Source organism: Suillus paluster (assembly GCF_016628075.1).
Source record: "Suillus paluster strain FC165 chromosome Unknown EDB91scaffold_2, whole genome shotgun sequence".
Lineage (NCBI taxonomy): Eukaryota > Fungi > Basidiomycota > Agaricomycetes > Boletales > Suillaceae > Suillus > Suillus paluster.
The window spans coordinates 185,314-199,798 of NW_024537562.1; the positions used below are offsets into that span (position 1 = coordinate 185,314).

General features: G+C 48.7%; 4 protein-coding genes across 4 annotated transcripts; 3 read left to right on the forward strand and 1 right to left on the reverse strand.

Moving 5' to 3' along the window:
* The first annotated feature begins 198 nt into the window (after positions 1-198).
* EDB91DRAFT_1095525 (isocitrate lyase and phosphorylmutase) lies at positions 199-2,732 on the forward strand. Its single transcript, XM_041316941.1, has 11 exons — positions 199-241; positions 296-843; positions 900-1,067; positions 1,117-1,386; positions 1,436-1,566; positions 1,618-1,767; positions 1,815-2,042; positions 2,100-2,142; positions 2,195-2,250; positions 2,302-2,407; positions 2,465-2,732. The coding sequence occupies exons 1-11, from the start codon at positions 221-223 to the stop codon at positions 2,562-2,564; spliced, it is 1,821 nt and encodes a 606-aa protein (XP_041183484.1). The 5' UTR covers positions 199-220; the 3' UTR covers positions 2,565-2,732.
* Positions 2,733-4,507: 1,775 nt separating this feature from the next.
* On the forward strand, positions 4,508-5,829 carry EDB91DRAFT_1242019 (isoprenoid synthase domain-containing protein; the record flags this gene model as incomplete). Its single annotated transcript, XM_041322145.1, has 5 exons — positions 4,508-4,651; positions 4,704-4,822; positions 4,877-4,962; positions 5,038-5,342; positions 5,404-5,829. The coding sequence occupies 5 exons, from the start codon at positions 4,508-4,510 to the stop codon at positions 5,827-5,829; spliced, it is 1,080 nt and encodes a 359-aa protein (XP_041183485.1).
* A 77-nt stretch (positions 5,830-5,906) lies between these two features.
* On the reverse strand, positions 5,907-10,152 carry EDB91DRAFT_1095537 (uncharacterized protein). The gene is made up of 7 exons (XM_041316942.1): positions 10,048-10,152; positions 9,205-9,979; positions 8,924-9,179; positions 7,739-8,883; positions 7,614-7,688; positions 7,403-7,560; positions 5,907-7,350 (listed from the first exon to the last, which is right to left on the reverse strand). Exons 2-7 carry the CDS (start codon positions 9,850-9,852, stop codon positions 6,063-6,065), a joined length of 3,570 nt encoding a protein of 1,189 aa, XP_041183486.1. The 5' UTR covers positions 9,853-9,979; positions 10,048-10,152; the 3' UTR covers positions 5,907-6,062.
* Positions 10,153-12,181: 2,029 nt separating this feature from the next.
* On the forward strand, positions 12,182-13,651 carry EDB91DRAFT_251965 (uncharacterized protein). The gene is made up of 3 exons (XM_041326599.1): positions 12,182-12,565; positions 12,648-13,217; positions 13,275-13,651. Exons 1-3 carry the CDS (start codon positions 12,376-12,378, stop codon positions 13,547-13,549), a joined length of 1,035 nt encoding a protein of 344 aa, XP_041183487.1. The 5' UTR covers positions 12,182-12,375; the 3' UTR covers positions 13,550-13,651.
* The last annotated feature ends 834 nt before the right edge of the window (positions 13,652-14,485 follow it).

Here is a 14,485-nt window from a genome sequence, read left to right on the forward strand (position 1 = left end):
TAGCATCTTAAAATAAGAGAATGACCTCTATCAAAATTGTGTTCTGACACCCTGACAAGGTGTTTGATATGCTCCTTTTTGAATATCTCTAGGATCTATGGATCTGGATCATTTATGATTATACAAGGTTGCAAATCACCACTATTCCGTCTCTCGCAGCTGCAACTACTGAAGAAATTTTTATTCCACTTGGACAGTACATCATCTCTAAGTAGCCTACATGCACCTGAATTTTTTCGAGGTGATTCAAGCAGCGTATTGAGGTGTTTTGAACATTTTGCATATTACATGTCAGTTGCAGATTCCCGGGAGTGATATGTATCACAAGCCTCTTCGGCTTCTCACAGTACTAAGTACTTCAGGTGTGTTCAACGAATGCTCTCACGGCACACCATCCTTTGCAATGATTCCATCGACAGGCAAAGTACTTAGACTCTGGAGTACGACACGTTCAATGTCGAGCTCGGCCGTTCCTTCACTACCACTCCACCCGCCATCGTTAGCAGAGCAAAGCGCTACTTTCCGTGCTCGCGTTCAGGACCTTTCTGCTTTCTTTTCCTCGAATCGCTTCGCGTCTATTACCCGTCCCTATACCGCTCATGATGTAGCACTAAAGCAGGGTTCCGCCCCCGTTCTTCCCCTTCCATCTACATTGGTTTCTAACAAGCTATTTGCCTTGTTCACTGAGGCAGCGGCTAATAACCAACCTATACATACCCTCGGTGCTATTGACCCAGTTCAAATGACCCAAATGGCAAGCCATCAACAAGTCGTTTACGTCTCTGGTTGGGCCGCAAGCTCTCTCTTAACTACTGGAAATAACGAAGTTGGTCCTGATTTCGGGTAATCACCTACTGGATCATATCCATAATCAACCTTTTCTCATCTACCTGTCCCAGAGATTACCCTTATACAACTGTACCAAACCAAGTTCACCGTCTATTCCGTGCACAGCAACTTCATGACCGAAAACATTACGATGAACGTATGTCCGCATTGCTTCAACAACGTCCAGACATTCCGTACATCGACTACTTACGACCCATAATTGCCGACGGTGATACTGGGTAAGGACCCCACTTACTTGATATTCATATTCAACTCACAATATCTTAGCCATGGAGGCACATCTGCTGTCATGAAACTCACCAAACTATTTGCTGAGTCAGGTGCCTCAGCCGTGCATCTCGAGGATCAACTTCACGGCGGAAAGAAATGTGGTCACCTTGCAGGGAAGGTCCTTGTACCCCCGAGCACCCATATCTCCCGCCTCGTAGCCGCTCGTTTTCAGCTTGACATGCTTCTTTCTCCGATGTTACTCATTGCTCGCACTGATGCTCAAAGCGGTAAACTTCTTTCCACTAGCATTGACCCTATCGATCACCCGTGAGTCTTAATTTGGTGCTTGATATTAGTCTGAAATACGCCACCTTAGATATATCCTCGGTACTACGACTCAAGGAAAGCCTCTCAGTGAAGTTCTCGCCCGAGCTACAAGCAGTACAGATGCAGCCAGAATCGAGGAAGAATGGGATTCCATGAACGAGTTGCTCACTTTCGATCAAGGCACGCCTTCACTCGCATCTTCTGTTCAACCACATTGAGTATGCGACATAGCTGTTGAACGAGTGTTATTGTCTAGCAGTGTTTCAAACCCACAAGGCCTGTTTGAGCAGTACAAGAAATCAGTGGTCGGTAAATCGAACTTCGATGCACGTCAAATTGCTCGGGAGGTTGTTGGCCATGATGTTTACTGGGACTGGGACTGTGAGTACGACTGTCAACACTTTGAGGTCTTCACTCATTTTTTGCAGTCCCTCGCACTCCTGAAGGTTTCTATCGAACTACTGGTGGCATTCAGGCAGCTGTTGACCGTGCCCTTGCGTATGCGCCGTATGCAGACCTGTTGTGGCTAGAGACAGGGACGCCAGACTTGGAGGAGGCCAGGAGTTTTGCGAGAAAGATAAGGGAGAAGTACCCCGGCAAATGGTTTGTGTACAACTTGAGCCCCAGCTTTAACTGGGGGAAGGCAGGCTTCAGCGGTAGGTCACTCCCGAATAGTAGCGTTCTTCGGCTGAGCGCGCGACCGGCTTGAGCAGATGCAAATCTCAAGGACTTCATATGGAATCTTGCAAAGGAAGGGTACGATATGAGCATTTTACTGCAAAGGAGACTAGCTTATCCACGAACCTAGGTTTGTTTTCCAACTAGTCTCCCTGGCTGGGCTGCACAGCAATGCAGCTGCTACTGGTGCGTTTCCTCTTGGATATTAAGACTTGTCGTTTACCGATGTCCACCCAGCTGAGCTCGCTGCACGGTTCAAAGATGACGGTATGCTCGCATACGTAGAACTCGTACAACGCAAAGAGAAAGAAATAGGCTGCGACGTCCTCACCCATCAAAAGTGGTTCGTCCTTTCCCAACTCGCTTCCATATGTTGTCGACCTTTATCTTCATAATACAGGAGTGGCGCCAACTATATCGATTCGATAATCCAGACCGTGTCTGCGGGATCGTCAAGCACGTCTGCTATTGGGAAGGACTCGACAGAACATGATTTTTGACCGTCAAATTGATGGTCAAGTTTAGTATTGAGCATACCCGTACTCTAGTTCGAATTGAATCTCACGACGATGTTTGGATGACTTATGCTGGTGCATTCGCCAGCGAGTGGCGGTTTCGAGATCTTTCAGTAGGCGTGTGAGCGCTTGGGTCGTTTGTGTATTTTCTGCATAATACATGAAAGGCTCAAGCGCTTACACGCCTAGTCTCCCCAAGCCAGAACTTGAAAGAAGGAAGATAGTAATTCCTTCTTTTTCAAGTCACACCAGCGACTATCTTATTCTTGCGGTGCTATGCGTGAAGGCGGAGAACTTCAGTTAGGTTCGTGTTTAAAAACTTCTCGAACCAAGACTGTTCTTTTCTTGACAACTTCTTGTCTTGAACGATATCATGATTCTTGGGCCAGTGATATACTTCTTGGATCACTAATGCATACTTCACTAGCGGCCACAGCGACTTGCGAGCGCCCAATCATCAGGGTGCATACAGGGATCCACAACCATCGACTAATTGACATACTTGTGATGCGCTACTTTCAAGTATGCCGCCTAGCCGATGGCCGAAAGTTGAAACACAGGCTTTTAACTTGTTTAGCGACGACTGTTCCAAGGGGCCATGCATATCGAGTGACGGTATATTTGGACGTAAGCCTTGTTCCGTCAAACAGTCTCAGAGTACTTATTCACGAACTAGGACGAAGGAATGACTATCGTGTTCTCGATGGGGAGCCTATCGCAAACAAGACCTTCCAATGGGCACGAAAATTAGAGAGTGTGTATACCCCAGATCTCATTTACAGATACGAGGTTGTCAGCTGGCTCTGACTGAGTGCCTATGAAAATGGCAAACATTACATAGGCGGCCTCCCTCGTTGCGTCTGCTGGTTCAAGTGCATCCGTCGCTTAGGTAGTAAGCTCCGCCTGGACCGTATCCATGCTGAACATTAATATTGCCGATGGGCTGTTCGCATTACAATTAGTCTCCTCCAACCAGACCGTAAAAGAAGGACGACAGTTCCTTCTTGATTATGCCAGCGCATGGCAGCTTCGGGATCGTTTAGATGCCGACAGCTGATGCCTGATCCTACAATACGGGAAAGGCTGACACATCTTCATTCTTGTGGTGCTATGCGTAACTGAAGGTCAGGTTCGTGTTTAAAATTGGAATGTTTCGGAGATCGTTCTTGTTTCCGCGAGGCTTGCAAAGTTCTATGTATTGGCCCACGCATGCTTGTGTCATCGCAGGCAAAGGCTTCCACGTACTGATTTGATATTTAATGCTTACTGCTAGCCTTGTAGTTTTTGAGAGATATCAGAATTCTCCGGTATGTTGTTGAGTTATACTTCTTAATACAGACTTCACCTAGCGACCACAGCGAGTACTCACATCAGGGTACATACAAAGATCCTCGGCCATCGTTGGCATACTTGAAACACGTTTTAAGTTGTTTGTGACTGTTCTAAACGGCCATGCATGATCTACTTGAACGTAAGTTTTCCCCCATCAAACAGAGTACTCACGAATAAGACCTTCCAGTGGGTATCCCGAAGTGGCTCGTACACGAAAACACAACGATACAAGATTGGCAGTTGGGTCCGACTGAGCGGCTAGCATTTCCGTTACTTCCACCATCCGTTCATGTGGGCTAGCTGGTGCATGTGGTGTGTTTTGGTGTTTACGCTTCATTCGCCACACAGATCGTAACTGCAGTACACCATCGGTGGGCGGGAATGCCAATATTGGCTCTATATCGGTAGGCAACCAACAATGTTTCACCTTGATTCAACATAGTTGCTCTGTACCTCGCATCTCCTTCAGTGGTCTGGTTGCACTTCAATCCTCCCCAGTCGGAGGGCCTGATAAAAGGATATCTTGTCACCAGAAGCTTGAGTATAAAGATGATGGTTCAAGATGACTCGGAGACATTCTCTAAACACATCCGAAAATGCCCTCCGGAGTCTACCAACTTCCAGACATGCTCTCTGTATGTCCTAAGAGGACAGGACCTGCCATCAGTCCTGGCTTCAAAAAAGCAAAGGACGGTTACGAACAATGGGTCAGAGATACTATTGGCTATTTTGTCTCAAAAGTAAGTTTCGCTATCGTACAGACGCAAGGGTGTACTGACTAGACTTGCGAAGGGAGTTGCCAATGCAGAGATGCCTCTACTTGCGGCACTTGCGTGGCCTGAGGCCAGCTCCAAAGAATTAAGAGCAATCCTCGATTACATGACAATGTCGTTTATGCTTGAAGAACTCACGTGAGCTGCAGGATGTCACTGGTGTCTTGACTCTGTGCTGACTGCATGATACAGCGATCGATGTTCGAGCGAAGTGGCTCAGAAGATTTCTGAACTGTGGGTGGATGTCCTCAAAGACCCTCAAGCTGGCAAGGGACACCGTCACCCGTTCATCAAACTCATGTCTAAGTAGCTTGACAACTCTATGTTTATACCGTTCTGACGAACTGTTCCAGGACAAATGGTAGCACGCTTGAAAGATGCTGTAGATCCATACCACTGGCCCGAATTCATACAGTCTAATGCTGAATTCGCAAAGAATACCATACAAGAAGCGCTCGATCGTGAAGCATCAAAGGACATCGCAGCGACCCGCTGCATCGCTTCGTACATGATCATGCGAAGAGAGACCGTCGGTACTCGGCCTTGCTTTGTTTTGATACGGTCTACTCGTCGGCTATATTTGCCAGAGCATGTCCTGCAACATCCTGTTGTGGCAGACATGGAGAATAGTGCCCTCGATATGGTGTACCTCGCCAATGTTTGTCTCCCCAGATATCTCGACGCGTTGCTGATGCTAACCGATTTAATGATTGCTTCAGGACATTTATTCGTTTAAAAAGGAACGTGGCGATAACGGAGCTCTGAATAATATCATTACCGTTATTCAGAAGGACCCGACTACTCAGCATCTCGATCTTCAAGACAGATTTGATCACGCAGGCAAGCTATTTCAGGTTGCCTTGGATCGTTTCAACGCCTGCAGAGATGCGCTCCCAAGCTTTGGTGACGAAGGAGGAGATAAGCAAGTTGCAGCATTCGCAGATGGTCTGGTAGATTGGATTAGGGGCAGCATTGAATGGAGCATGGTCAACCATCGCTACAGGGTCTTTGTGAATGATGATGACAGACGAGAAAACATCCTCAGACTGGATGACCGTTGGTCTATGTCTGCGGTGTTTCAGCTTCTACTGCTCTTCACAAGCATTGTGGTTGCTTGCATTTCATTGAAGTTCTTGATCGTGTAGATACCTCCCTAGAGCTATGCTTAGCATGTACCTATGTCAGACTGCCAAGTTCTTGATTCTGCCCCAGTGAAGTTTATGATGCAACGAAAGCAATAAAATATGATAATGAAGCAAAGCAACAATATGTTTGTAATGTAAGGATGCGACGTTGACTCGAAAGCGAATAAGAACCAAGCAACGACTGACGATCAATCGATCACAGTAACTGTGACCCTATCTGTCAAGAACGAAGGCTAATCTTGATCAAGTGTCTGATAGGGATAAGACAAGTTTGGGTATACTCTGGGCGGGGTTATTAACTCGTACTGTGCCGTTTCAAAACTACCATCTACTTGGGAATAGCGAGAAGTAGCAGACTGCAGGGAGCGAGCAGGAGATGGAGGTTGCATAGACGATGATGTCCTTGAGAAGGCAACATCTTGAGATGACGTCGAAAAGTTCGATGAAGGTCCCATCTTAGAACGTCCAGCAGACTTCCTTCGCTCAAAAATACCACTACCACTGCCCGTTCGGGCGTGATTGGAATGCAGGTAATGTTCAGCGAGTTTCGGGGTTGGCGGTACCCCAGCGTCCAAGATGCTCGGTCTTCGAGGCTTTATAGTCTCGTTAGACACAGGTCTTTCAGTATCCCGTTTCGGTTCTGAAGGAGTACTAGAAGATGCAGTGGCACCTGATACCGATTTCCAGGTCTTGAGAATGGATTTACGAACGCTTGTCTTCTCTGACGAAGGAGTTGTCGGAGACGGTGTACGTGTTAATGATGGTCGTGACATAGCCGTCGCAGGCACAGGTGGTAATACTCTTTGCGGCGGTGGAGGCGGCCCGGTTTGATCATGCAACGGGAGAACTGGCGGCGCGGATACCTGGAACGAAGTCCGTCCAGCACTTGGCGTGGGAGGTTGTGAAACGGACGTGGACTTGCTTCTACGCCAAAGTTTCTTGAAGGTCTTGACGCTGACAAGAGGAGAAGTTTTTGCAGTGTTTACTGCAGCATCCATTGAAAAACTCGCTGAGTCAGCAGAGAACCGACTGGAGGGTGTTGTGGAAGCAACAGAGCCCTCATCCACAGATGGTCTAGATTCAGCAGGAATACTAGTGAATTGTCCGGTTGCAGGATCCCAATATGTTGGGGTAGATTGTGACTCTGACTCGGGATAAGAGGGGTACCGCCCAAAGGGATCAGGAGACAACGGTATGGGGGAGTCAGACGACATGTCCGATTGCCTTCCAAATGAAGGGAGCAAGGGTGGCGGGTAAATGGACGACTCCAAATCTCGTTTGCGGATCTTGGTCTCTGTGGAGAAAGAATTGGGTGAGGCTGATCGCGAGGGTGGAGCGAACGATTTTGGGGCACCCGTCGACACACCATTGACAGCGAGCCGAGGTGGTGACGGAGGGAGATCGGCAGGCCGATGTGATTGCAAGCTTGGGGATTGCGATACCTTGTTAGCGATAAATGAGTAGGAGACAGCAGGCCACGATTTCTCGCTTGCATCGACGCGCCCATTAATATTGGAGTTTCTGGGGCTTGCTTGAGCCGAAAAAATTTAATGAGAGCTGTGATTGGACTCACCCTCTCGCCGGGATGTCGCGAATATGGTCAGTTGATAATTTCGGAATTACTCCCGCATGAAGTGCGAGGAGTGACTTAGATCGGGCATGGGTTATCGTGATATCTTCGTCGTCTAAGTCGTCGGTTTTCAGCTGTCTCGGAGAAAATTGTGCTAAAGTCTAGTTTCCTAGATGTTAGAATCACGAGATGAGCATGTACATTACTGGCATACCCGCTCAATCTCATCAAGTTTGGCTCTCATGAGATACTGGCTTCTACGTCGATCGTTCGGATCATTTTCGTCGTACTACGAACAGATTCCAGTCAGGACGCATGGGACTGATAGCGGAAACGCACCTCTTCGTCTTCATCTCCAAGATCTAAACCAAGATTGAGGTCCTCAAAAACCGCGCCACCGCGCTTTTCTTCGGTAGGACTCCGTGATCGCATATATTCTTGCTCCATGGCCAGGGAGAGTCCATCATCGTTACCCGTTTCATCCGTAATCGGCATTCCTCTTGGAGTCGCACAAGGCAGACTCGTGCTGTCACGCCCACTGGAAGATGATAGCATTGGGCTCGGTCCAATATGCAGCAGGAGGTCATTACTTGCTTCCTTAGGAGCAAAGACTAAAGGAGGGGGGACCGACTTCTTAGCATTTGTCGTGGTGGGCAATGATATCTGCTGCGACTTCGGTGAGGAGGGTGTCGATGATATTTGCTGCGAGCCTGGTAAGGGTGGTATCGACAGGGTCAATGGGGGCTTTGACATCCTGCGCATGATGTCCAAAACCTCTTCCGCATCATCCACCTCATCTCCCGATACTTCATGTTCAGATAAAGCAGTAAGTGCGGATGCATCCAACGCAAGCTCGACTACATTGGGATTGACCTCGCGCTGATTTTCCGGCGATTCAGCGCGCATGTCAGCCCAGGCGTCTGCATCGGTGCCGAAGACGTCTACCAGAGGATCGCGGTGAGAGACGTCAGTCACATGTGTTGCCGTGTCCTCGTCTACTAGAGGATCGTGATGAGAGACATCAGTCACATATGTTGACGTGTCCTCGTCTACCAGAGGATCGTGATGAGAGACATCAGTTACACGTGTTGCCGTGTCCTCGTCTACCAGCGGGTCATGATGACAGACATCAGTCACATGTGTTGCAGCGTCCTCTCCAACTGCTTCGTCCGTGGAATCTGACAGAGGAGTATACCCGCCAGTGCCGCCTTCCTCCCTCGAAGACTGTGACGCAGTAAAGCTGAGTACAGAACTTGCATTCTGCATCCTCTCCACTAGTCTTAGGTCGAACGGCATACGCTTCCCATCTCCATCTCCTTCCGCACGTGATTGAGAGCGTGCTCGATTACTTTGACGACTCTCGGCACGTTTAGCATGCGTCATTCGACGACCACGCAGCCATGGCTCGTACCACACTGCTCTCCGTCGGTCAATATCGAACTCCACTTTCGCGAGTATAGGTATAATAGAAGCTGAATTAAGACCTGGCAGGTCAATCCCAGTTATTTCGTGATCGGACTGAACGTGAGGTATCAGGGGTATCTGGTTCGGAGGGTGTAATTGATGACGACGATAGAGCTGCAGATTTAGAGTGAGATCGAATATCGGACACTGAAGAAGCGGTGGACGAAGGAGTAATTGGATATGCGAGAGGTTGCGGTTGCGGCGTTTCCGTCCGCAAGGGGGTGAGCAGGGGGCGTAAGTTGGAATGGCCCGAGGAATCTAACCCTAGACCTAGACCAGTAAGGACTGGGGGTTGGTCCCCGTGAAAGTACGAGAGCTTCGTCGCGCTCAGTTTTTAGAACTCGGCCCCAAATATGTTTCCAGATTTCTTCGGAGAGACGGGGACCTGGTTCTTCTGCATCCTCATTTCCCGAAGCAGGGGTCGCAAAAGGCATCGGACTACTCTGACGGCTCTGCGGGGAAATTGTGATAAGGTAAAGGATGAGGCCAATTGTGCTAGGTAAAGCATATTCTTTAGCAATGGCAATAAGTTGCGCTTGCAACGAAGGCTGTAGAGCTACGAGAGTACCGCGTCGAAACTGCGTGTGATATCCTGACGCAGTAGAAGGAGGAAGCGCATGCTCCGAGGGGTCAGATGCATCGAAGTCGTGAAGGAGGTGAAGAGGTGGAATGACATGAAGCAGGAACTTGGACTGAGATGAAGACGCAAAAGATCCGATATTATGAGTAGATGCAATAGACGGGGTCGTGACACGCCAGGGTAGATCAGCATTACTTGCGGAGGGGGATCCGCCGGAGAAGGAAGGAGACAAGTATGGAGTAGACGAATTAGGCGTAGCAGGAGAAGGCATAGAGACTCCAAGGGCATTAGCTATCTTTGCAAGACGATGCGGGGGTAAAGGTGAACGAGGCGGGGCCCATCCCGGCTGAATACTAGATGGGCTTCCTGAGACACGGGAATCCCGTTCTGTGGGCGTGACTTTTGACATGACACGGAGTAGAATAAACTGGATACACCTGTTGGCAACTCAACAAAAGCGAGTAAAGCGAAATAGTGCTGGAGCTCCACACTGAGCGGTGTTAGAAGCAGTAGCCTAGGTGATAAAATGAAATGGTCTGCATGCATCATGGTACACAGGGTCAGCAAGGCGACCATACATGTGAAGTCAAACATATGAACGAACATTGGGGCGCCTATTCTGGGAAAATCATGAAATAACCGCTCGTCGTCGTCGTGGCCGTCGCCGTCGCCAGTATCACCTCGCTGGAGATAAAGGTTAAGTCGTACCTTAAGACTTGTGAGGCACTTTCAAGCTTGCTTCAAACTTTCCCTCAACAACTGTGGGAAACGATTTCTACTCCTAGACGTATCTTTGTCCGTGTCGCGGCTCGCCGTGCTCGACGACTACAATAACATCTAAGAATTGAGGCCGCACGGCAACCAGGATATCTTTTGTCCCCTCCCAGTCGTACCTGAATTCCCCCCCATTTCTTGAAATACCTAAGAGAGGCTCTCACTTACCTTCCCCGAGCTCAATTGTGGACTACATGCTAATAATAATCTATTCAAACACAGATCATTTCGCGTGTCAGCATCAATTAGCAACGGTCATTTGTGAGTTTAATTATCGTTGAAACTGATGTGGTCACAGTGAACAGCACGCGCCCACAACTTACGCCCCATCTTCAATGTCGCACGACATTGGTAATGCCGACGCACCAGTAAACGACGCTGTTTCGGAGACAGATGACGTACATGGCAGCCGCGGTAGAATTTTTCATACCCGTTCTACTGAATTGTGACAGATGAGAATGGTCGGGACGTCTTTCAGATCACAAATCTCACGTTCACAGCCATCCGTATGTTTGTGTCGCGTACGCCCACGCTAACATAGGAAAAGAACTGCGTATGGAGTTGTCATTGCTTCTATGCAATAATCTTCCGCCGCCGCCACCTCATCCCTGGCCCCTGAGTCATCGGCGTCCCTAACCACTTTACATTTGACTACTCTTCTGGAAGGGAGATTCGTTTCCCCGTGGACTTGACCGGTGGTATTAAGGTTCTCATTTCGTTGGTGCTGATGCTCTCGGACGCTCTTGACCGCGGGATGCCCGGTTGGAACAGCGAAGCGTACATTTACTTGGTTCTGCTACGCCGGGCCAAGAGTACGCCTAAATAGGGTCCTAATGGTTTGGTAGTGGGCCACGTTCTTGGCGATAGGATATCAATCCACGTATACAAGAAAGCCCGCATCGAATTCAAAACACACTTCGCTCGGGGCGAGGCGGGTGCGATATGCAATGGACATTCAGCATATCATCCGTTACGGTGCTCGAACTTGCAAAAACCACGCGATTCAACTACGAAGTCTAACCATCCCCATCGCGGAACGTGCGCAGAGTAGTGGAAGAAACTATCAATCGAGCTTCAGATATGGTGACATAGAGCTTCCAGGTAATCGTATTCTTAAGACAGTGATTTCCCATGGCTGCCCTTCAGATACGGGAGAATAGTCATTCAGTTCCCCATTTGCAATTGTTTACTACCGATATTATGGTAAGCATCCGCAATAATCATGAGGTAGAAAACAATTCGTCACTTGACTGGCTTCAGACTTTATCGATCAAGTTGGCGCATTTTGACCTCTAGTGAGCCGAACATCTCCGTTCCAATTTTTTGGAGTATTTGACATCCGACATGATTCCGACGTAGAATCTGGAAGGCTGACAACTCCTCGTTGACGCTAAAGAACCGTCAGAACCTTGATGTGTTTAGCAGGTGACCCAGTCCACGACCATATAACTCCATACGACCGGAAATGAAATGTCGGCGGAAGTTGCACCTTTGGAGTGTCTATCAATTCATTATCGACTGCTCTCTATCGATAGGAACGATCGGAGGCTCGGCAGCCGTAGTTTTTTTTTCTTCCATTCAATCGAGTCATCCGAAGAGTTGATGAATCAAAAAAACATTCTGAAATTCGTTCTTCAACATCGTAGAAGTTCATAGTGGTCTCAGCTGATGTGCAATCGTAGTTGGGTGCAGCACGTTCATCTTTAGATCGTGCCAGTGGTAGAACATATACGCACACACGGCAGCCTCGAGGCATCAGAGAATGGGTAAAAATACCTAACGGTCCCGCCGGCTTGGATTAAGCCGAGTGGTGTTTAGGTGAAGTCCAGGTACAATGGGGAGCACAAGAGAAGGTTGTTTGGTTGAGGAGACGACCTGAACGATTTTTTTTTCTATAGTGTATTGTTGCTAGAGGTAGACAAATAAAGAGGGAAGAATAAGCGCCCTTGTAAATATTGTGAACGGTTTGGTTTGAAGAACGCCCGTCTGGAGACTTTGGGGGTGACCATTGTTACTTGATTCTTTGCTTCATCTTTTCTTCTTTCAATTTCATTTTTTTGAAGCCTTTTTTTTTGCCATTTAGTTCACGATATATTCCTTACGCGCTCCAGGATTCATTTTAACACCACGACCCATCCACGACTTTCACTGCAGCCCAATGGATCAGCACCAACACCAGCACCAGCAGCACATAACCGATGATCACAACCAAAATCTCGGACATGCAAGTCCTTATGGATTCTACCCAGCCGAGCAAGAATCATCGTACAGCCTTGCGTATAACCACCACGCGATGCAGCACCAGCAGTCTTTTCCTGTCGTGCAGCATCCTAACCCACATCATCCTCGTGGGTACCTTTTCCTCGAGGCCATTAACTCACCTAAAACACATGTTGATCTGATAATGTACTCATGTTCAATTCTTTGTAGGCCATCTATCCGCGCCAGACCTGCATCAAGGCCTGCAGTTCCATAATCTTAGCCTCATGCCCACGCATCAAACGCATCAATATCCGCCACCCGTGTATACCTCATCGCCACAACATGTGTCAATGAATCTGCCTGCTGGCTCACCCCCTCCGCCCTCCCCTCACATGTACGATCCTTTGTCCCCACCCATTTCAGGATCTGACACATCAGCGGACGGCCTTTACCACCACCATTCGAGAAACAGCAGCGGGACAGGATCCCCGTCGTCATCACGAGGACCTAGTTTAGTTCATCGCCAATCTCTTCGTTACAACCCCACCCCTTCCCCTACCACTAGCTCTTCCGGGCGACGTGGCCGTGCTCGTTCCTTAAACGACTCAGACGACGAAGACAACATGGGCGCTACATACGTAGAAAACCTGGCTCACACCAGAAAGGAGGCAACACGCAGACAGCGAATTGAGGCTGAGCAAAGGCGCAGAGACGAATTACGCGATGGCTATGCCAAATTGAAGGACGTTTTACCAGTTTCTAACCAGAAGAGTAGCAAGGTGTCGCTACTCGAACGAGGTAAGACGATCAATCATAATCTCTTCCACAATAGATGGTTGACGATGTGGCGTTCAGCAACGAATCACATCATCTTACTGGACAAGCAGACACAGGAGATGCAGGCTCGTCTCCTTTTGTTGGAACAGGAGGTACAGCGCCTTCGTGCAGTCAACGAGAAAATCTCGCTTGGCACTAGCAACTCCCCCTCGCCTGGCAATATTCATGGTGTCGATGCTCGACCCTTGTCACCTCCTCCTGAACCTGGGATGCCCGCTCATTCTCTCGCTCATGTTCAAGGTCAACTACCTCCGCGAGAGGATTCGCGCAGTCCTGCTGCCTCAGATTACTGAGGTGCTGTGGCTCACACCATTTCCAACGGACGCTGCTTTCATCCATTTTCATTTTCCGCATCTTATTTCACTGCACATCCTGTATTTCTTATTCATGTTTTGCGGCTCAGCGGTGGGAGTTGTTGAGAGGTATCTAGCTTTGGACGTTGCAGGTCGAGCCATAGGCGCTGGGGACGTGTTCGGCGCTATGCGCTGTCTTATCGTCAATTCGCCCTTCGTTTGACCTCCCACACAACTTGATGTCGCAGGATCGATCCGAATTCTCGCCCTGTTGATCCGAGGAAGCGCTTGATTACTCCAATCGTGCTTCGTCTCGTTGATCGATAGGCGCTTGAGATATTGGCTCGCCCCACATCACCTCGTAACGTCCCAGTCCCAAGTGGACCGTCGAAGCTAAACCTCAAACCGCCAAGTATGCGGGCCCACTCATCCCATTCTATCACTAACATGTATTCTCTTCTCACGACTGCATCTAAACATCTATTCATCCATCCATCATCTATCACGTGACGCGTACATCCACCGTTATACGCTATAGGTGCGGTTTGCTACGACCGCAGGCTACGAAACCCCCCACGACTGAACGAACTCATTCTTGACGAATACTGCACGAACTCACTCAACGGGAACCGACGGAAAGAGTTCACCAAATTATATTACCCACTCGCTGAAGCACATTTCGACCGGATGGTCGGCTGTCTCTTCAGTTGAGGCAGACGGATTGGCTTTCTTGATGAAAGCTGTTGTTGCCGCGGGTGCCCTCTCTAGGAGAGGGCTGGATACAAAGGTGCCTACCGAAGGAAGTTGTGGAACAGCCCCCGAAGATATGATCTATCATCTGTAGTCAGTACAGTAGTTTGTTCAACACCTCGCGCTTTTCTGGTTTCTATATCATTCTATTGTCCTCATTCCTGTACGAAGGCTAGACCTTGACCA